Below are 23,811 nucleotides of genomic sequence, written 5' to 3' on the forward strand. Positions count from 1 at the left end.
ACAACTCCTCACCATGGCAACCATCATCCCACCATCATGTTGCCCTGCCTGCAATGCCTCCCTTCCTCCCCATCGCCTCTCCAACCTGGGAAACAACTGCTGAGTTCATGTCCCACCATCCCACAGCCACCCAAGCCTGTACTAACCCATTTCAGCTCACATCAACCACCATACTTGGTGTCCCTTTAGACCCTAAGAAGGATACATTGCATTTTAAAACATGGGGGAAAAAATCACATGTGCTGGCACAGCATAGTAGTTAGCTAATTCATCCGAGTTTCTTTGCGCTGGATTTGCATCATCTCGCTGTGGTAACTGGTTATGTCATAATAATGAATGGTTGGCAGAGTTCTGGATCATAAAAAAGTGAGACAGCAAATGCCTTATTAAATTAAGTTTAGCAGAAAAATAATAGGCTTCCTGAGATATAAAAGATACAAAAGCCTCCTCTAGGAGTGAAAAGGTGGAAACCATCCAGTCCAGTACATCCTTCGTCTTACAGTTGGGGAAATACCTTCCAGCACCCCTGTCACCCGTCAGAGATGAGGTTCCTCCCGCCACAGTGAAAGGTGACATTCCTCACACTCCATACCATGTGGAAAACCCTCAGGAAAACCTGCTGATAAGCTTATAAAAGCTCACAGGCATAACTAGTGACAATCAATAAATGCATTTATTGTGTGAATGTGATGAACGACACCAAAACAGAGATACTCTGAGAAAGGCATTGAGGAAGAGTGGAAGTTTTCCAAACCGTGTCTTTCCAGGCCTTTGCTCTTCAGATTTGCCCCACTGGAGCACCATTTGTCAGTGAATTCCTCCACAAAGCTGTAAGCGGGTAGTTCTTGAATGAATGTTCCTATTTATTGTTTCACCTTTGGACACGTTAAGAACAAAACTGCTCTCTCTAAGCAGAGAAGGGGTCTCGCTTGAAATGTACCACCTTCTTGTGTGGCTGGAGAAAGGTCCCTCTTTGGACCAGAATCTAAAACTGAGCGGAAAGTCCCTCCATGGGAGGCAGAATCAGCATTTTCCTTGGCCTTGATCTTGAAGAACTGAAAGTGTCAGAGAAACCAGATTCTGGCATCAGGGAAGAGAGAAAGTGCCCTCTGCATGGAGGCAGTCTAGGAGCTGAGACAAGGGGACTCAGGAGGACACAGCCAGATGGCACAGGCCTGGGGATCCCTGGAAAGCGCTACCCAGGGTGGCATAAGACACCTGGGCTGTGTGAGCTGAACTTTTTATGTCTCTAGTATCTTCTTCATTTACATTCTATGTTTGCCCTTAGAATTTGGTAAAGTCCTCTTGAAAATGCCAGTTTGTCTAAGCTCTGCTAACGGGAACCAAACAAAGGGGTTTGTATTCACTTATGGGCCCGAGTTTTCAAAGCTTAATCCCCTCACCCTGGGAGCCAGGCCCAGTGGTGGCAGTGGCCATCTTAGGAAGAGTGCTCCAAGGGAAAACCAAGCCGAAGCCCCTTGGTCCCAGCACACTTCCCAGTCTGGCAGGTCCCTTCAGCCCTGTAAGAGACTTCCACATACTCGGCCCACAGAAGCACCATCAGTTACCCCTCACCCCCACCCTCAACTCTACCCATAATTGTTACTGAAAATGGCCACAGGGCCCAGGACTATCAACAGCTGGCCTTTGACAACGTTCTCAATCCAGTACCCAAATCTGAGCCTCCAGGTTCATCTCTTCCCCCGCAGACCTCCTGCTTGCTACTATCCGTCATTCTTTGTTGGGATTCTATCTACTCATCCAAAAGAGAGCCAGACAAACATGAAAGGCAGAACCTCATGGCTGGCCTTGGGACTCTGGCTTCAGAGCCTGTGGGAGAATTAGTGGTGGACAAAGGCTTGGCTACAAGACACTGCTCGTGTTACTGGCTGAACAATCTCCCAGCGGCAGGAAAGACAGAAACACTCAGAGCCACTGTGGTCTGTTGTGTGTGCAGAGCAGGGAGAGCTGGGGGCCCAGACCACAGAAGGAGCCATGGGGCCTCCTTTTCTGGAGACCCAAGTCTTGACCACTATTCCAAAAATAGGAGCTAAAGCCACAGGGCTTCCCAGGGGAGTAGATTTAATTTAGATAGAGCACTCAGAAGGAAGCATGAAATCTGAACTGACAGCAGATAAAGGGCTAGTATGTCTCTTCCAACACGTGAGCCGGACTCTAAATGAGAGAAGGTGATCTCAACCACATCGGATTATTAAAGTCACTCATTAGCATCCCTAACCACAGGGTGCTCACGGCTATAGGGCTGCTGCCTCCACCGTAACGACAAGCCTGAATCTCCGGCTGCAGGAAAGTGGGCAGGAGCTGCCGAGGGGCAGGGACAACTTGGGTGTGATCCTTCTGGTACTATGATGCCAACAAGGACCCTCAGCATTAACATCTCTCCATCAAAGTGGTTGGTTGGTTTGCTCATAGGCATCACTGGCTGGATGGGGCTCCTCCATGAAATCTGTCTGAAACAGTTCTCACCTTAGATGCCACTCTATTTGAGGCAGCCTGCCCTCCACCTCCCCTCTCATCCTATTTATTACGCTTCATTGCATTCTCTTACATTTTGCTGTATTCTCATTGGATTCGCTCCCAGTAATAACACAACATTTATTGCCACTGACTGTGTCACAAACTCAATGCTAAACACTTCAGATGGGTTCTCTCATCTCCTCCTCACATCCACTCTGTGAAGGAGGTGCTTTATTACTCTCTCCTTTTTAAAGATGAAGAAATGTGAAGTTCAGGGACTTTGGGTCATTAACCCCAGAGCTGGTATTCAAACTCCTGGCTGTCTGACTCTGAAATCTAACTTCTGACGCTGTACCGCCTCTCTAGACTGTCAGCACAAAGGCAGGACCAGTGTTACTCATTCATTCACAAATATTTATTGAAAAACTATTACAGACTATTCTAAGCTATTCCAAGTGCTAGGAATAAAAAAGGCAAGATGTCTGTTTGCAAGAAGCTAACATTCTAGAGGTTAGAAAACAGACGAAAAACAAGAACCCAATAAGTAGAAAAGATCAATGAGGTTGTGATAAATGCCAGGAGTGCAGTAAGAGAAGCAGATACGCTGGCTAGAGAATGACAAGCGCAGATGTAGGGCCAGGAGGGAGGGTCTAACTTCAGTCTGAGTAAATAGGGAGGACCTCTCTTAGGAGGGTACCTTTGAGCTGAGACCTGCAAGATGAGGACGGATGAGAATCCAGGGAAAGGCCTAAGGCATGTGCAAGAAATAGAACGGAGGCTCATGTGGCTGGAGCACAATGAACAAGGAGATTCTACCTGATGCTGGGGGTGAGATTTTGTTTTCAATGTAACACAGAGTCAGCATTGTCTCCTTTACCATGGAATCCACAGCACTTAGTGATGTGCTTAAGGCACATGTAACAGGCACTGGATAAAATATTTGTTGCATAAAGGAGTGAAAGAATAAAGAAGACACAGCTTCCAGCTCTAAGGAATAAGTTACAGAACGGCATCTCATGTAGGGGACTGAGACCCTGATGTTGACTCGAGATGCAGAGTGTTCCACTTCTCACCTCCACTGCACACTGAGAGAGCCTGTCTTGGTGGCTAGAGACACTGCAGAACGGAGAACTGCAAATTGAAGGCCTTTTGCATTTTGTTGCACGGCTACAAGGAATATGAAATGAGCACGCCATTGCTGGGTGTGTGTGTGGGGCGGGGGGTGCCCCGAATCACAATCTGCACAATAGCTTCCTTGTCTGGCTGCATGCACAATTCTCTTTAATCTCTGGAGGACAAAATGCATGTAACACCCAGGAGGAGGACATATTCCTGGGGACTGTAGTCCTCATTTTTGGTGACAGATTCTGAAGAGTCATGCATGCTGCTTCCAAGAGACCAGAGTCTGAGCAGGAAGGAAACTTGGCAAAGAATCACACCAGCCGTCCCAGGGATGGGGTTCAATGGACTTCAGCCCACCGGTACCTAACACTGTTGGCTGACTCCCATGTTGCCGTCCTTCATACTGCGTTTCTCGTCTGTGATATGCCATCTGATCAGAAAGGTTTTCTGATTATCTCCAAGCCACAGATCCACCGTAGGAAGCAAGCATGCAGCCACTTTAAACAGTTGCCTGGCACATTCTTATTTTGCCAAGAACTTCATCAGCCTTTCCAGATAATCCTTCTACCCCTCCAAGAGCTCTAGATAGACAGCACATGGGTAAGGTCAAAGGACAACTCCTGGACTGGAGAGACAGAACTGTTCTCAGGGTCAGACCAAAGTGTGACTGTGACCTGTGTGAACTTTGATCTCTATGCTCTATACCTTTACCACTCTTCCCCACCAAGCTCACCACCACCTCCCAAGTGACCCATGCTACTGCAAGAAGTGTATGTAGCGTAGAGGTGGTGGAGTTTGGAAGCAGACTTGGTCTCAAATTTCAATGTTACTACTGTCAGCAGTGTGACCTCAGTCAAGCTACTCAACCTCTATGTGCTTCAGTCAGCCAATCTGAAAAATTAAGAGAAAAGCGCTGAGAAGATTATGCATAAAGCACCAGAGTGCCTAGCTCCATACCTGGCCTATGTTCGGTATTCATCCTTATCCTTCTAATCACTCTCAGCTCATCCCTCTCTACCAAGCCCACGGAACAAGCAACCCAGGGTGATTTGTGAGTTTGCCATGCCCTTATCCCCACTTCTACATGGTGCAACCATAGTTCATTCAAATAGAAGAGGCCGCCGATTGAGGAAAAACCACATAAAGTTTCGAAAGTAAAATCTTAGACAAAGCAAACTTTTATTGACTCTTGGAGATAGGTAAAAAATTCACTAACTCAGAAAAGAATGAAAATCTATTCATGCAGTTCTTCAGCCAGATTCACTTAATACCGACTTCAGTAGATGCTGTCAGAGTCCAGCCTGCTCTCAAACAGCCAGGATGTGTGCTCCTTCCAGCCGCTGCTTTCACATCTCTCCTCTCTGTCTGGAAAGCTCTTATCGCCTCTTCTGCACCTGGCAAAATTCTATTCACGTTTGAAGGCCCAGCTTAAATGCCATCTTCTCTGTAAAGCTTTTCAAAATCTTCACCCAACCATTCGGCAAAATTAGTCACACAGTTCTTTCTCTCTTAGTGTTTTGTTCCTACCTTTGGAATAAGGCTTACCTCAGTTCATTCACACATCACACTGTAGGGTAGTTAGTGGTTTGTGCTCTGTCTCCCACACCAGACTGTGAGCAATCAGAGGGCAAGAGTCCTGCCTTATTCACATGTGTATTCCTGGTATCATGCACATAGCGTGCCCTCAGTAAAGGCTGGCGGAATTGAACTCCTTAATTTTGGGGGGAGTACTGAACCTCCCCAAGCTTCAGTTTCCTCCTTTATAAAAGGTAACAAAGATATCTGCAACAAGGTCAGTGCTCAGATTCAGTGATATGTCAGACATTAAATACTGTCTTGCACCCAACATAGACCCTGTACATAATTAGTTCTCTAGAAGTTGATTAAATTCATCCATTCAGTAAAAATTGTTTAGATACTGTGTCTCCAGTGCATCTCGGTAAACAAGATAGTCAATGACCCTGATCTCATGGAGTTTATATCTCAGAGGGAGAAGACAGCTGATGGTTAGTAAACAAATAAATATACCATAAAATATTAGTGATACATGCTTTGAAAAAAATTAAACAGGCTGTTGATACAGAAAGTTATTTGGGTAAGGGAGGTGGTAGGGAAGGCTTCTCAGAGGAGGTGATGTTTAAGCCAGAATCCACATGACCAAAAGGAACCCTGTGAAGATCTTGGAGAAGAGCATTCTGGGCTCTGCAATAGCAAGTGCAGAGGCCCTGAGGTGGGCACAAGACTGAAGAGAGAAAATGAGGTAAGTATAATGGGAGCATTTTAACTTAAGGAAAGCATGGATGAGATGTGGTTGGAGAGGTAAGCAGGGGGTAGACCACTTGGGGACTTAATAGGCTAGGACAAGGAATTCATATTTTATTCAAAGTGCAATGAAAAACCATTTAGAGGTTCTTAATCAAGGTAGTGACATTCATGAACTGATTTATGGTTTTAAAAGTTTAACAATTATGTAGTGCAGAGGCTGTGGGAACAAGAATGGAAGCAGGGAGACCAGTAATTCCTAACTGTAGCAATCTAGGAAGGAGATGCAGACATGACTGAGGCTGCAGGAAGTGAAGATGGAGAGGAGAGGACTGGATATGCTTCAGAGATGGAGCCAGAGGACATACAGATGGAAAATGAGGGAAAGCGAGGAACCAAGCATGATGCAGAGATTTTGACTTAAGCTTCTGGGTGAGATTAAGTTTGAAAGTACAGAAAATATTTTAAAACAATTAGTGGTAGATGTACTTTTCTTACTTCTCCTGCTAAGTGCAATTAAAAGCCCTAGACATTATTTATAAATTAAATATAAGAAAACTCTGCAAAGTAGAAAGAAGAAGGCAGATCGACTAGGGACGTTGGGATCCAAAGAAAGCAGTGGTGAATACCCCGGGCTTTCTTTTTACCTTGTATATCCCAAACGTGGAACTAAGAGGCCAGCAACCTAGAAACACCAATGGGCACAGGCCAACAAAAACCCCCCAAAAGTCTGCTCTCTCTCACCAAAACACCAGGAAAGGCACAGCCAAGCGAGACAGAAACTTTTAGACAATAATTGTTCTACTCCAGAAAAACATCACAGAAAAACCTGTGGCTCCACTCTCATCCACACCAGCAAAAGCCAAGTAGGGAGCCTAGCCTTCCACCCTTACAAGGCTCTGATGAGGAGTTCCAACACCCAAGGAGGCTGGTGTAAGAGAGGGCCAAGCAGATAGCCAGGAATTTTATCCCCACTGGCCAGTAACAAGCACATCAGCCCCTCACGGTATCAGTGGAGACCACATGGAGCAACTGGACTTCTACCCGCACCCAGCAATAATGAGGTACCCATCCCCCTCCCAGATGGGGTCATGTCAAAGGAGGCCTGATGGAGAGCCAGGACTTTCACCACCATTCAGCAATAAGGAGACTGCCCTTACCACAGTGTCAGTAGAGACCACATGGGGAAACAACACTCCCTTCTCCACCCAGTAGTGGTGCAGACACCCCACCTCGCCCCTGAGTGTCAAGAGAAGCTGAGCGGGGAATTCAGATTTCTACCTCCACCTGACACTAACATAGTGGTGGTGCCCCCTCTCCCCTGGCAGAGAAGCATCAGATTAAATCAGTTTTAAAAATAAGGATTAAATAAGATCCAGAATCTCATACATAATATGAAAATGTCCAGGTTTCAATTTAAAAAATCATTCATTTTACAAAGAAATAGAAAGTACTCAAACTGAATGAAAAAGACAATTAATAGGTGCCAACTCCAAGATGACAGACATTAGAATGATTTGACAAAGATTTTAAAGCAGCTGTGATAAAAATACTTCAACAAGCAATTACAGATATGCTTGAAACAAATAAAAAAATAGGAAATAGAAGATATAAAGAAAAAGCAAATAGAAATTTCAGAACTGAACAATACAATAACTGAAATAAAAATCTCAGTGGATGGGCTCAACAGCAGAAGGAGGAAACATAGGAGAAAAACAGGGAACTGAAAGATAGAACATTAGAAATCACCCAATCTGAAAAACACAGAGAAGAGAGACAATAAATAAATAAATAAATAGTCTCAAGGATCTGTGGGATTATAAAAAAGATCTAACATTCATGTAATTTGAGTCTCAGCAGGAAAGGAGAAAGATGGCAGGGTTGAAAAAGTACTCAGAGAAATAATGACTGAAAACTTCCCAAATTTGGCAGGAGAATAAAACCTACAGATTCAAGAAGCTGAGTAAACCTCAAACAAGATAAACTCAAAGAAATGCATGCCAAGACACGTCATAACTGAACTTCTAAAAACTAAAAACAAAGAAAAAATCTTGAAAGCATCCAGAGAAAAATGACAACTAACCCACAGGGAAATAACAATGACCTCACATTTCTCTATATTTTTCAGTGATCAAGGAAAAGAACTGTCAATCAAGAGTTCTATATCCAGTGAAAATATCTTTCAGGAATGACATGGATATCAAAAAATTCTCAGATGAAGGAAAACTAAGGCCTCACCAGGAAATATATCCAAAAAGAATGGTAAAAAGAAGTTCTCTAATCAGAAAGAAAATGATTAGGGGAGGACCCTTAGAATATTAGGAAACTAAGCAAATACACTATGCTTTCCTTCTCCTTTTTTTTTTTGGTGAGGAAGATTGGCCCTGAGTTGACATCTATTGTTAATCTTCCTCTTTTTGCTTGAGGAAGATTGTTGCTGAGCTAACAATCTTCCTCTATTTCATGTGGGATGCCACCACAGCATGTCTTGACAACAGTGCTAGGCCCGCACCCAGGATCCAAACCTGTGAACCCCAGGCCACCAAAGCAGAGGGTGCGAACTTAACCACTACACCACTGGACCAGCCCCTTTCCTTCTCCTTTTGAGTTTTCTAAATTATGTTTGAAAGTTGCAGCATAATTTACAACATTGTCCGATATGATTCTAAATGTAGGTAGAGGAAATATTTAAGACTGTTATATTATAAACAGAGGGTAAATGAGATATAAAGAGAGGTAAGGGTTCTATATTTCACTTGAACTGGCAAAATGACAACACCAGTAGTAAGTTATGCATATACAATGTAATACTTAGAGCAACTAATAAAAAAAGCTATATTAAAACATAGACTTTTTTTAAAAAAGATAAATCAAAAAGGAATTTTAAAATATAACCCAGTAACACACAGAAGGCAAGAAAAAGAAAACAGAAATGAAAAACAGTAAGAACAAAAAGAAAATAAAAAATAAAAAGGCAGACATGTCCTAACATATCAATAATTACATTAAATATAAATGATCTAAATATACAAATTAAAAGACAGAGATTAGCAGATTGGATTACAAAACATGACCTAACTATATGCTGTCTATGAGAAACATACTTCAAATATAATGATATAAGAAGGCTGAAAGTAAAAGGACGAGAAAAGGTATATCATGCAAACATTAATGAAAGGAAAGCAGGAGAGGCTATATCAACAGCAAGCAAAGTAGACTTCAGAACAAAGAAAATTACTAGAAACAAGAAGGGACATTACATAATGACAAAGGGGCCAATCCACTAAGAAGACACAGCAATCCTAAATGTGTTGGGCACCAAAAACCAGAGCTGCAAAATATGTGAAGCAAAAACTAATAGAACTGAAATGAGAAAGAGACAAATCCACAATTATAGTTGGAGACTCCAAACTCCCCTCAAAAATTGATAAAACAACTAGATAGAAAATCAGCAAAGATACAGAAGAACTCAACACCATCAACCAACAGGTTGGCATTTATGAAATGCTCCACCTAAAAACAGCAAAATCCATAATTTTTCCAGTGCCCACAAATTATACACCATATCCTGGGCCATAAAACAAACCTCAACAAATTTTAAATAATTGAAATTATTATTTCAAAGACAATAAGGGAATACTACAAACAACTCTATGTCCACAAATTTGACAATTTAGAAGAAACGGATCAATCCCTCTAAAAGCACAAGTCACTCGATATGAAATAGATTATCAGAATAGCCCTATAATATTAAGAAAATTTAATTTGTAACTCAAAAATTCCTCAAAAATAAATCTCCAGGCCCAGACTGTTTCACTGGAGAGTTTGATCTAATGGTTGAAGAATTAGCACCAATTCTACACAATCTCTTCCAGAAAACAGAAGAGGAGAGAACATTTCCCAACTCATTTTATGAAGCTATTACTACCCTGGTACCAAACCCACACAAAGACAGTACCAAAAAAAAAAGAGAGAGAGAGAAGAAAACCACAGACCAATATCCCTCATGAATATAAATGTAAAAGATCCTTAACAAATTCTTAGCAAATAGAATTCAGCATTATACAAAAAGAATTCCTACCATGACCCAGTGGGGTTTACTCCAGGGATGCAAGGCTAGTTCAGTATTTGAAAATCAATCAATGTAATCCACCATATAAAAAGGCTAGTGGAAAAAAATCACACGATCTTATCAATCAGTGCAGAAAAAGCCGTTGAAAAAATTTAACATCCATTCTTGACAAAAAAAACAATTCTCATAAAAATAGAAACAGGGGCTTTTCTCAACTTGATAAAGAGTATTTACAAACAAAACTACAACAACTAGCATTCTGCTTAATGGTGAAAGACAGAATGCTTGCCCCTGAGATCAGGAACAAGGCAAGGGCGTTCACTTTCATCACTCTTCTTCAGCATAATTCTGGGAGATCTGGCCAGTGGAATTTTCACAAAAATTAACTCAAAATCGATCAGAGACCTAAATCTAGCACACGAAGCTTCCACAACCGAAATGCAAAGAGAAAAGAGAATGAAAAAGACAGAACACAATATTCAAGAACTGTAGGACAATTACAAAAGGTGTGACATACATGTAATAGGAAGACCAGAAGGAGAAGAAAGGAACAGAAGAAATACTTGAAGCAATAGTGACTGAGAATTTCCCAAAATTAATGATAGACACCACCCTTTACTGTAGCTGTTGTCCCCTAGCCCAGAGCTTCTCAGGGTGCTGGAATGTAGAGCATCTTCTGTACTCGTTTGCCAGGGCTGCCACAACATAGTGCCACAGACTATGCAGCTTAAGCAACAGAAATTAATTTTCTCACAATTCTGGAGGCTAGAAGTCTGGGATCAAGGTGTCAGCAGGGCTTGTTCCTTCTGCAGGAGTCTCTCCTTGGCTTGCAGATAGCCATCTCTTCCCCGTGTCTTCACATGGTCTTCCCTCTGTGCGTGTCCTAATCTCTTCCTTATGAGGACAACAATCATATTAGATTAGGCTCACCCTAATGACTTCACTTTAACTTCGTTATCTCTTTAAAGACCCTATCTCCAAATACAGTCACATTCTGAGACATTAGGCGTTAGCACTTCAACCTATGAATTTTGGAGGAGCACAAGTCAGCCTGTAACACCTTCTTTATGCTCCTTCATGGAAATCCTCTCTGTAGCTCCCTCCACCTTCATCTTTCTAAAATGAATTATCTCATTTCCTAATGCCCTGTTGCCTTGCTTTTTGCTGTTTATGATTTATTCATTTGTAATCCTTTACTATTATTTTAGTGGGATCTGAGGAGAGAAGGGAAGAAAAATGAATGTGCTTAATCCACCATGTTTATCCAGAAATCCCTACCCATCGCTTTGATTACCACCTCCCTCTGAGAAGTCCTCTTGCTGATGTCACACCACAGTAGTCTCTCCTTTCTCTTAACTTCTAATTCATTTAACATGACTGTCTTCTGTTTCATTTTCATTAGCCCATGAGTCTACATCTACGTTTGAAGCTTCTTAGGGCAATGATGGCATTTTATATTTCTATTTTATCCACTGAATATCTAGTACAGTATTGTGTTCAATATTTGACAAAAATAAGCAGATTAATTTTATGAATTTACAATATGACCTCATTCCTATAATTCAGGTTCAATTTTTTTAATTAATGTTTTAATGTAGTAGATGAATGAACACATTACGTCATGGATTTCACAACACATCACCCTGTTATACACGACAGCTACGGGAGTAGGATGTTGTTAAGATTCCAGCTCAGAGTCCCAAAATGAAAAGCACACTGCCATCTCCTGGATCAAAGTTAATAATGCAGCCCCTTAAAAAATGACAGTAATAACAGCTCCAAGTCAAAGCAGGTCTATGCAAAGTAATTACACATGAAAATGAGACTCTTTGCTTTCCTTCTAACACGTGTTAAGGATAATGTAACTAAAATCAGTATTGATCACTATAGTAATTAAAATCTTAGTCCTGAATTCCAGTCATTTACAGCTAGTTGATTTGACCTGTTAACAGGATCTTGCAAGCTCACCGAAAGAGCCTCATTCCCTTATACGATTTTCTCGTTTTCTGAATTTCTACCAGGCCTGGATTCAAAATTCTCTGGTGGCGAATGTTGTCCTGTGTTTGGTTAGTGAAGAGTTCTTTGCTCCGCTCTGCTCTCTCAAATGCAACGACACACCAAGTGTGACGAAAAAGGAGATGACAAACGCAGGGCAGCCTGACTGTGTAATGTTTCAGACACAAGGGCTAAATGTTACTTACACACTACACACCCAGTCTGAACATTCTGACTGATTACCCAAATGGGGCTTTCTTGGATGGAAAAGAAGGTGATAAGGTGAGCAAAAAGGGCAAATCAAATCCTAAGTACAACACAAGACCAAAAAAAAAAAAGATTAAAGCCAAGATTTGGGGAATCACAAGCATTTTCTGCATTCCTGTATGTTTACCGGATTTTCTTTTTCCTTTGGGAAGATTCTCCCGTTGTTCTAGGAAACATGATTTGTGTTTTGGTCCAGCAGATCTAAGGTAAATGCCTACCTGCTCTTTCGGAGAAGTCCCAAGAGCAGCGGTAACCAAGTGCCTGTAGGGAGGCTGCAGACTGAGATTCTGAGCCTTCGAAGGTAGCATCCGTCTTCATGGAGAGCAGTGAACTGCTGCAGAGATTGTGAGAGGAGCGTACCTGGTTTTTGCTTCATCGGCTTAGGCCAAGTGGTAGAGGAGAATTCTGGACCTGAGGGGCACCATGCAAAAAAGCCGTGGGCTCCAGGAGCAGGGACGCCTCTTCTCTTTTCTGTCCTCTAATGCTCTGATGGCATCCTCAAGTACTGGGTAACGTTTTGTTAAACTCTGCCTTCTAGTACCACCTGTGCTTGGGAGGTTAGCAGGGGGCCTGTACCCACACTTGGGGTTAAGCAGGCCTGGGGAGGAGCAGAAGCCTGGAGAAGCTATGAAACGGGCACAGCAGGAAAGCCTGCGGCAGCCGTCCCAAAAACACTGACAAGGAAGACTCAGGATGGATTTGTGCTCATGCAACACTCCCCGGGGGGGAGAGGGGAGGGTGGGCATTTCTTGGACCCAATAAAAGACTGATATCTCCAGTGACACAAGGAGACTCAGGCTATGTTTTGAGGTATCAAAAGGATGAATGACACCCTAGAGCTGGAGCCCATGAGGATATACCGGTGACAGGTAGATAAGTCAATTAGAATCTGCTAATCTCTCTGGATTCTGCATACTGGGGGCTTCAGATGGCCTTGCTATTTGGTTTGCAGTAGGGCTGAGGCAGATGGGGGCCGCCTCACAGCATCCTACTGAACCTCACCCTCCACAAACCTCAATCTAGTTATTACTGAGATAACAGTAACCAGAGCTGTAACTTATGAGGGCCCAGCACTGAACCACCTCAGGAGAATGCCCACCCTGGAGACCCACAGATATTTACGTCAAGCTGTGAGACTGGGACCTCAGTGTCTCCAGGTCCCACTCAGGCAAAGCTCTGCGCCAGTGGGAGGAGGCGGGGCTCCATCCATCTCCCCAGTCAGATCACCCTTCTCACTTCTGGATTACTCTAAATCCCACATTGGCTTTGGCCTCCCAAGGCCTGCCTTTAGACTCCTTCAGAATCCTCCTCTTCAAATAACGAGGGTGGTATGGGTTTTATTAGACAAAATCATCTCTGCTAATGGACCAGTTAGCTCATATATTACCCCTTTCAAATTATAATAATGCCTGGGCAGGGGTAAAAATGTTTGTGTCTGCAAGAGGATAGGTTTTGCACACATTGCAGCAAGCCAGTGGGGAGATGTATTTGGCAACGGGGCCCCCTGGAAATTCTCGTGGCTCTCTAATCCAGGGCCAGAGCTAAGGACACATCAAGTCTACAACCAACATAGCTTCCACCATCACCAGACTCTAGGGATAATACTGCCCTGGGTCTTGAACTGTAGGCTCTTAGAGCTAAAATCAGGTCAGCGGCAACTTTAGCTGGAGAAACAGACTGGCTCATCAATCATCTCTATTTATTGCCAGGTAATAAATAGGTGAGTCCTTTGCTTTGGTCCTCTCGCCATCCTAAAAAGCTAACACATGCCCAGTGAGCAGTAACTCATAACAAAGAACTCAAGGATGTTTGGTACTCACAAAAGGCTTGGTACAAAGAGTGGAAAAGAGAGGACTGAACATGGTATAATCTTTGGACTATCAAATCAACGACCACAAAACTATGACAACTTGGTCTCAATTGGTTTTTTGCCATTACAAATACACTACTTTACCATAATTCAGGATCTGCCTTGACTTCATAGTTGTTATAGCTTTTGCTCTGATGTTACAGAACATACATATTCAATTATCCCAGTGAGAATAAATACCAAAATCACCATATTTTATTACTTAAATGGACTCCATAAAGTAAACATCAAAACAATTTATTGATGACGGAAACTGGGAGGCAGGCAAATAAGAGAAATGGGTCTCTCTGTATGCCAGTAGTTAAAACAGACCTGAAGGTCATATACAGACTCTTAGCCATTTCTGACCACACAGACACACACACACACACACACACACACACACACACACCCCTTCCCCCTCTCCATACCAAGGACGTACAGATATTTCTGCACACTTCTTTCTCACTGCATTTTTGTGAAATCTCTCCCTCTTCAAAGTCCAGTCTGATACTTATTTTAGATCCAGATCCCATGCACTAAAATACTGAAAAGGGGGAAGAATGCCCCCAACAGATACCCTCCGAGCCCTTAGATAGACCTTGTGACACACTAGTACAGGGGGCTGTGCTTGGTATAGGAAGATGGAACTTCTGACGCAGCCATGGCTGGGCACCGACTTTGAGGTGTGCTCCCTGTCTGGACCTCACGGCCTTCCTGTGTGACCATGGCCAGGGATGTCAGGCAACTATAGCCAGAACAGAGTGAATCCAATGGCTCATACACAGGAGGGCCCAAATAAACACTAACGTCCTTTCCTGTGTGCCAACTAACCAAGCCAACCACCACGGTGACAGGCGCAGAGGAGGCCTCCAGGACATGCCTGTGGTTGATTGAACAAACTAAAGAATTCATGCAAGACCTGCCATAACAAATTGTGTTGGCCACGCTCCCTCCTTTCACTGTCTCCTCCCCCAGGTTTCAACACTGGAAAACACGATCAAAGATTACACTTTTGCTTTTGTTGTACGTGCTGGAAGGAGACTTCTACAGATACTGAAAAGCCAAAATCTTGCTAAGAAATTAAAATTCACTTTCATTTTGATTCCTATCAGCATGCTTCCTGCCCATGTACATGCTATTTTCTGAAGATCCAGTGGGTTGCAGTAAAACCAAAGAAATGCCAGCTGCCAGCCTGCTTCGCCAGCTATCCTGCTTTTGTTATCATGCGGATTGTTCAGCAGTGACTGTAGCAGAGAAGGAAGAGTGTCTAACAGACTAATCTCTGCTTGTCTCCCAGCTTCACAGGACAACCTGTCTCTCTGGGCTGTGTCCAGGATTAAGTGAGATGATATTCACAAAGCCCCTGGCACAGTGCCTAGCACAACAGAGTGCAGATAAATGTTAGCTAATATGATCACTAAGGCTGCTGGAACTGTTATGAGTTCCGCATGAGAAACAGAAAATTCCTATTCCCTTTCCACACTCATTTAGTATTCAAAAACCATCTGGGGCAGGGAAGAGCACTCTGAACACAAGCCTGTAAAAAAAGAATTAAAATAATCCCCACTGATGATGAAAAGACTCTAAACATTTAGGCAAGTTCCTGGAGCCAAACTGAAAAGGCTCTTCTTCATCTGGATACTTCATCTCATTCTATAGTGCTTGAATTCATTCATTCATTCATCATTCAGCAAATACTTAACAACTTCATCTTATGTGCCAAGTAATATGCTTTGGAAGTCATCTCTTTTTTTTTTTTTTTGATTTTTTTTATTTTTTTCCTTTTTCTCCCCAAAGCCCACCGGTACGTAGTTGTGTATTCTTTGTTGTGGGTTCCTCTAGTTGTGGCATGTGGGACGCTGCCCCAGCGTGGTCCGACGAGCAGTGCCATGTCCGCGCCCAGGATCCGAACCGACGAAACACTGGGCCGCCTGCAGCGGAGCGTGCGAACTTAACCACTCGGCCACGGGGCCAGCCCCTGGAAGTCATCTCTTGAAAACACATTTCATGTTTGTAATGCTACTGATACGCAGACTAATTTCAGTTCCTGTTGAACCCACACTCAATGGTTTGTGGTGCTAAGAGTTGACTCAGTGAAGTCTGCATCATTACTGGATTCCATGAGAGGGGACCTGGTAAAGGCTTCTGGAACCAACACAGAGTTCTGAGTAATGTCACTATTCGCATGACTTTGTGCAAGTAATTTACCCAGATCTCTGTTTTCCTAACAGTTGCCTGAGATATCTCACTGGAAAGTTTCAAGGGTCAAATAAGATCAATTATCAAGAAAACTATAAAGCACAGAGCACATTACAAATAAAACTCTATCTTCTACTACAGCTCCGATTCTTGGGACCAAGTTCCAGACGTATTCTGAACAGTACTGCAAATTCCATTCTGATACATGACCAGTGGGATGACTGAGTCATCTACCCTCGTGTGTTTCCACTACTCTGGCTACAGAGCGGCTATTTTTAAAGTCTCCTCTTGAAAGAGTAAATTAATTCAGAATCACTTTGCCTGGTGTTCGTGGACAATACACAGCGCTGACTGTCTCGAGCTGGACTCACCCCTCATTCAGTGAACGTTCATCAAGTGCCCACTCTGCTCAGATCCGTCTCTATCCTGAGGCGGGAAGCAACTGCCGCGAGACACTCATGACTGAGCGCGAGCCAGACCAGGGGTCAGAACGTTTGATGCATTCCAGTAGCTGCTTAACAGCTGAGAATCTTTTATTATTGATAACATTTTTACATACTTCTCAATATTTCTTATGGCCTATACCTCGCCTTTAGTAATCTGCTCATTTTGTCCTGATTTCACCTGCCCCACACCACCCAAAGGATGCCCCTAGTTTTATGAAACTACATTTTCCTCGACCATCAGCCTCAGGGTCATCATCAGTGTGTTCACCAGCTTTGGCGATTTTAAATGTCAGTCAATAAAGTGAGTAGTAAGTAGTAGGTTAAAATAGACCTGCTGAAAGTCAGGCCTATCTTCTTCATTTACACTATTCCCTGAAGAGATAATAAACCAAAAGAAGGGTTCTATTGAGGCCTAAACATTTAGTCTTGTCTACGTCAACTGTGTGACTATCTGCTCCCTGTGATCTCAAAAGCACAAAGTTTAAATGCTGCATTATCATCATATAAAATATGATTCTCCAGGAGACAAACCAAATGATACTCTACTACTGTTCCCCCCGAGATCTCTCCTGAGGGAACAGGACTGGGTCTTACTGCGTCTCAAGAATTGCTGTCACAGCACTTTCCATTCTGCCGTTTTGCTCTCCATCTGCAACTCACAGCTCCTCCACCCAACCCGCCCTTCTAGGCCCACTCAGGCCCACCTCCTCCATGCAACCTTCCCTATCAATGCCCCACATCTCCAGTTCCAGAATCTCAGTCACACCCCTCCATCAAGCCTTTCATCACTCACAGTCATGTTGGCTTTGCAGCTATCAACACAGCGCCCGATGCCTCAAAAGCCCAGGACTGATGACACAAGGAAATCAACCACCTCATACCTTGCCTGTGTTCGGCTGGTTGGGATCAGAGAACTCACACAAACTGAAGGAGCATCTTCTTAGATATGCTGCCCATCGCCCCAGATCCTGGGATAGGGAAGGCCCAGGGGAACAAAGAGCCCAAGCCCTCTGCAGGCCCTCGGCACTGCTAACGCAGTCCCCTCCAGAGCTGCATCCAGTGGGAAACCAGGGCAGGGCTTCACACACACACAGGCCTTGTTTTTCTTCTTAGTGGAGGTGTGTTTGTTTTGTCTTTCTACTATAAATAAGGACATTCTGAAACATATGTAGTAAACATTTATTAAATAAAATTACCCAGAAGCCCTTTTTGCTGAGTTGCAAACTCCTCAGTAAGCAGCAGCTAAGGCAGGATTCCAGATACTCAAGCTGCTCCTACTTCAGGAGCAGCCATCATCAGAGGAGGGAACACACGGAATTCTGACTCCTCACCACTACCAGGTTAGAATTAGGAGGGTACAAGGACTGCTGTATAAAAGATGTCATGAATCTTGTCACAAGTCTTAGAGCCGGCCGGGCTGCTGTTAGAGCTAAATTAAAGCGAGGCTACCCACCCTCATGTTGACGGGTAATCAGTGAATTGTTAAACCTAGATAAGTTCAATAAACAACCCTGTTAAAAAGGATTTCTAATCAAGTTCTTGTGTTGCCCTCCAAATTATTATTTGACAAAATATAATCAAACTGATTTGGGGATCATCCATACCATGTACAGCCTCATTTTTCTTCTGCTTTTCAAGTGATTACTCTGAAAAAGTTGTGAATAGTCTAATTCTCTACGATCTCTACCTTACTTTCTCCTCCAGCTTCATTTCCTACCACTGTATGCTCCCACTCCATGCTCCAAACTAAACCTGAAGTTCTCAAACATGTCTTGTATTCTGCATCTGCTCTTTCTGCTATTTCCCGTGATCCCCTGGATTACCTGTCACAGCATTTATCACCTTGTTGACTTGTATCCCCCACTCCACTTTAAGCTTTGTGAGGACAGAATCCATATTTACTTTGTTCATTTTGTACTTCCAGTGCCTAACAGTGCCTGCATTATATGTGGACTCAATAAATACTTAAGCTGCTAAAAGAATGAATCAAACAAAAGTTTCATTAACATTAAATTTTTTAATGTTATTTTAAATAGAACTCTGATAAAGGTCAAACATCAAGAAAAAAACTGTAAAAAGGTAAACTGAGGCTTGGTACTGGGTTCGAAAATGCCTTCTGTTAACAGATAATGGATCTGCAGCTTGGGAGTAAAATCTTTCTCAAATGTATTAGCATGAAGCATTGAAATTGTACTTGGGTATACTCTATCAATTTACTTAACTTAGTGCAAATAAAAGACTGGGAAGAAGCCAATAAATGGGAGGCATGGTGTTTTTGTCAATAATGCAAAAATGGTTATGATCTAAATGTTGCTATCAAGTAAGAAGATTCATACTAACAGTGAATAACTAGATTTTTAGAAAGCGATCACCTGGGAAAGTTCTGCTTTTGTGTCTTTACATCAATTAATATTACTATTATTTTTAACAAAAATAACTGAGTACTATGTGACAATGTATTAAATGCTTACAGGTATTAGCAGACTTAATCTTTCCAAGAACTTCTCAAGTAGGCACTTACTATTCTAATTTTATATAAGAGGAAACTGAGGCTTAAAGAGACTGAGCAATGTAGCCAAAGTCACAAGGTAGTCAAGGGCAACAGGATGTACACTCGGGTCATTTGACTCAAAATGACTCTATTTACCACCGTGCTATTTTGCAGTAAGGCAACAATATGACATTCCCTAAAGACTGTACTTTATCCCAACAACTTTTAGGAAATGAAGATAATCGTAAAAATAATAACAACAGTAGCTTAGGATGTGCTAACTATACATCTGGCCCTGTTCCAAATAAAGGACACATTCCCTTTTTTTGGAATGTGTCCACTCCTTTAATTCTCACTATCATCCAGGGAGGTAGAAACCATTAGTACACCCATTCTACACATCAGGAAACCAAAGCACAGAAATGTGACTGGTCCAAGGCCCCAGGGAAGGATGGAGCCAGAACTCAAACATGACAAGTCTGACCCCAGAGCCTTCGTCTTAACCACTGCATGAAACTGTCTCTGGGAGAAAACAGGCTAACATTAAAAAAACATTTACACGCACATTCTAAAGTAAATCTTGGGATCTATACTTTTTCAGTACACAGTCTCTAGAGGGGAAACACAACACACATATTGCAGCTTTGAGTAGTCAAATAGCTGTGCATTAAGAAAAGATACCACGTTCTGAACATGCTCTGCTATTTTTTAGCTCTATAATCATGGAAACATTTACTCTCTTGAGTCTCCTTATGTGAAAAACAGCAATAACACTACCTGCCCTGACTATCTTGTAAGTTTCTTCTAAGAATCACATAAGAAAACATGTGAAACAACTTTTTCGCCTTTAGAATGCCTGTCTGCACATCAAAACCACCTCCTTATGAATGACTTGAGAAAATTCAAATCATTCAAAATTCAATACATAGAGCTTATGTATAAATTATACACAAAAGGCTAAATTTCATTGTTCATATACCATGAGACAATACACTCAGTAATGTATAATATTAATAAACTATCCTAAGTGTATTGTAAAACACTAAGGCTATACAAAGTATGATCATTTCAATAATTTATACCATGAACTGGGGAAATTATCTTTGTAAATAGATTATGATTATTCCTCAAGCAATTGTAAGCATAATAACATGTATGGTGCAACAAAAATTACCAACAGTATAAAATAAGTCTTAAATTTGACCGTCTTATTGATGCTGATAGCAGCTATAGGATGGTGATCTAACACTTTAACAACTTGATAGCCTCTAAAATTAAGTTGGTTTTAGCAACATTTACAGGATACCCAAAATTTGCTAGGCTGCTACTTTAAACATTTACTAAAATTGATTCTTGTCAAATTCAATTAAATATTATAAATATCAACTGAGCACCTAACGACATTCAAAGGACTGTAAGGTACTATGCAGAACAAGCATGAGCAAAATACTAGCTTTCAAAAGTTTACAGACACCACACACACACACACCACATACGCTACACACTAAATACTACTTTAAGCATTATTAGTTTTTAAAATTTTTACAGCTTGCTTTAGATTATCTGCCTTTAGTTGACACATAACATGGATATCATGAGGGAAAAAAAAATGCAGCATTAAAAGTTAAGGATGCAGTGACTCGATGCAGTGACTTGAATTACCCTATTTAAAAAGTTTAATTAAAAATCTCCTTTCAACATAAATACCAAAAACACATATCCTGCAACTAAATAATCTTACGTTAGTGAACTGACACAACGATATGAAAAAGTTTTACAAAGAAACAATTTAGGTATCTAGTGAACTCCCAATATACCATACAACTTTATGCATATGCTAATGAAGCAACCTTGTCACATGGTTACAAAAACTCATGAAAATATAAAAATAATATAACACTAGGATCCACTGAAGAATATACCTAATCTAACATTTTAAATGACTTATAAAACAAAATACTGATCTTTAATCAAGTATATCTCATTATTTATATTTTTATTTTCAGAAAGACATAAATAGTTCACTTAAGTAACTTCTCACTAGTTAAATCACAATTCACTTTATAGTTAGTTAACTCATGTCCAGACGTCCTTTCCTGTAAGATTTCGTTTGCTTCAAAAGCACAACAAAACACTTTATTTTCAGTAGAAAAAAATTTACATATGAAAGTCAAAGAATAATTTCAGTAAAAATGGAAATTAACCCCCATATCTTTTCTTGAGTTCTTCAACAGAATTATCGTTCAATCCTGATTTGTCTATGTGATTGAATAATACATGTGCAACTGAAAAAGAAAAAAAATTCATTTTAATCTCCATTTTCTTAAAAACTAAGTAAAACAAATCTTAAAGGGAGTGATCAGACCTGTCAAATAAAAACATTTTACATATTAAAGCAATAATTATTAGGATTATTTATAAATTCTAACTCAGATATTTAAAAAGCCAACCTGAGAGTACAAAATTATACAGCAACCCAATGTTTCTTACCAGAATTACATTGCTTTAGTAGTGAAAATTTCCCCTACATTCTCAATGACATTAATCTTGACATTAATAGTTTAAGCTTAATTAATTAAGCTTAATTCATTATATACTACCTTAAAGATTTCTGTCCTATCTGTGTAACAAGTGTACTTTTACTTGATTAATATTTCAACTGTTTTTCAAATTTAAATCATTTTATTTTAAAAGAAAATTTTATATTGCTACTATAAATTGAAAATTAGCAATAACACCTACAAAATCATTTTTGATGAGCTAGTTATACACTTTTATAACATATAGTAAAATAAAACATATAACTATTAAAAGTTAAAAAAAGGGGCTGGCCCTGTGGCATAGTAGTTAAGTTTGGTGCACTCCACTTCAGCAGCCTGGATTCACAGGTTCAGGCACAGACCCACAGCACTTGTCAGTCATGCTGTGGTGGCAACCCACATATAAAATGGAGGAATACTGGCACAGATATTAGCTCAGGGACAATCTTTCTCAAGCAAACAAAAGAGGAAGACTGGCAAGAGACGTTAGTTCAGGGCTAATCTTCCTCAGCAAAAAAAAAAAGTTAAAAAAAGATTTACCTATGAGTCAGTCATGTAAATCTTTATTTTTCATACCACTGAGTGGTCCACACTCAACACTATGGAAAACACTGTTATAGTTCATATGTTTCTCAACATTAAAAGCAGCTAAGAATTGTTAACGATAATGGCAATAACAAAAGATAACTAATATTTAGTGAATGCTTAGTTGCATGCCAGGAATCATTCTAGGTAATTCCCATGTTTGACTGAGCTGACAGTGGTGATCCAACAAAGACAGTATGGTTAGTAGGCCAGTTAGAAGACCAACTCACATTCTTTGAATACACTTGAACTTATCACATTATAGTGCCGAGAAATTCATTTGTTCAAGAGGTTATTATGTACTAAGCACTGTTCCACACCCTGAGGCCTAGGGAACAAGGCAGGTAGTTACTGCTCTCATGGAGCTTTCATTCTATTAGGGAGAGGGAAATAATAAATACTTGAAATACTGTCAGCTAGTTATGCATTATGAAGAAAAATAAAGCAGGGTAAGAAGAGAGAATGAGAGGCAGGCAGTTACTCTGAGCAGGTCTGGTGAGGAAAGGTGTCTTTGAGGTGGTGACTGTCAGCTGGAAACTGAATGAAGTGAGGAAGCAGGCAAGGTGAAGACATGCAGGACGATATTTTAAGCTGGGGGAGCAGCCAAATGCAAAGCCCCTGAGGCCAAAAGAAGTTTGGCAGTTTGGAGTATTAAAAAAAGCAAAGTCAGTGTGGCGGGCGGAGTGATTGAAAAAGGTGGCAGAAGGTAAGATCAGAATAGTAAGAAGAAAGAGCAATATTTTTCAAGGAATTGTAGGGACTGTTTTTTGATTAAAGATAAAGCAGAAACTTCTTTTGGTTTAAACTCTATTAAAAATGTCTCTAAACTACATGTCTACTTCCCTAAGTAAAATGTAAATACTATTTTTCTTAGTAATTCAGACTAATTCAATGTTGCTATTAGAAACATAATGAGACATAAGAAAAGGAGGCCAAAGTATGTTTAGTCCAGGAGGTATCTGAAAATGGTACCCTGAGTTTTTGCCATTTTTAAAACTAAAAAACTGGTAATCTTATATTCTAATGATTTTTCTCTTTTTCCTTAAAGTATAACCTGAAACTCTGAGGAAGTGAAGTTTCTGCATAGTTTGCTTTTGCTTAAATTAAGGTTTCCCAAAAATGACACTTTATGCCAAAGACTGAGATGTAGAAATAAATAAGGAATCTAAATTCTTCTAATCAACTGTCACTTGCTACCCTTAACTCTACAATCCAGCCACACTGCACTTCTTTTAATTTTACGAACTCAGTTTGCTCTTTCCTGCCTCAGAACCTCTGCACACATCATTCCCGCGGTCTAAAATCCTTCCCTACCCAGTTCATCTAACTGACTCCAGTACTCCTTCGAGGATTCAGCTCAAATCTAACAAACTCAAGGACATCAGCTCTCACAGAAGGAGACAGACCTCCCATGGCTCACACCCATTCACATACTGCTGTGGCAAGAACCCTTTACCAGTTCCACGATGGCAGGGATCCAACCATTACATCATCACTGCATT

At 41.1% G+C, this 23,811-nt stretch overlaps 1 protein-coding gene across 4 annotated transcripts in view; it reads right to left on the reverse strand.

Moving 5' to 3' along the window:
* Positions 1–20,833: 20,833 nt before the first annotated feature.
* Positions 20,834–23,811, reverse strand: part of RPAP3 (RNA polymerase II associated protein 3) — a 30,138-nt gene continuing 27,160 nt past the window's right edge. For all 4 annotated transcript variants that reach the window (XM_005611107.4, XM_005611105.4, XM_070270177.1 and 1 more), the window contains exon 17: positions 20,834–21,469. In XM_005611107.4, coding sequence (XP_005611164.3) covers positions 21,384–21,469 — 86 coding nt within the window. In that variant the 3' untranslated portion in view covers positions 20,834–21,383. The remainder of the gene's footprint in view (positions 21,470–23,811) is intronic.

This window comes from Equus caballus, chromosome 6, assembly GCF_041296265.1.
Source record: "Equus caballus isolate H_3958 breed thoroughbred chromosome 6, TB-T2T, whole genome shotgun sequence".
In the NCBI taxonomy this organism is placed as follows: Eukaryota; Metazoa; Chordata; class Mammalia; order Perissodactyla; family Equidae; genus Equus; species Equus caballus.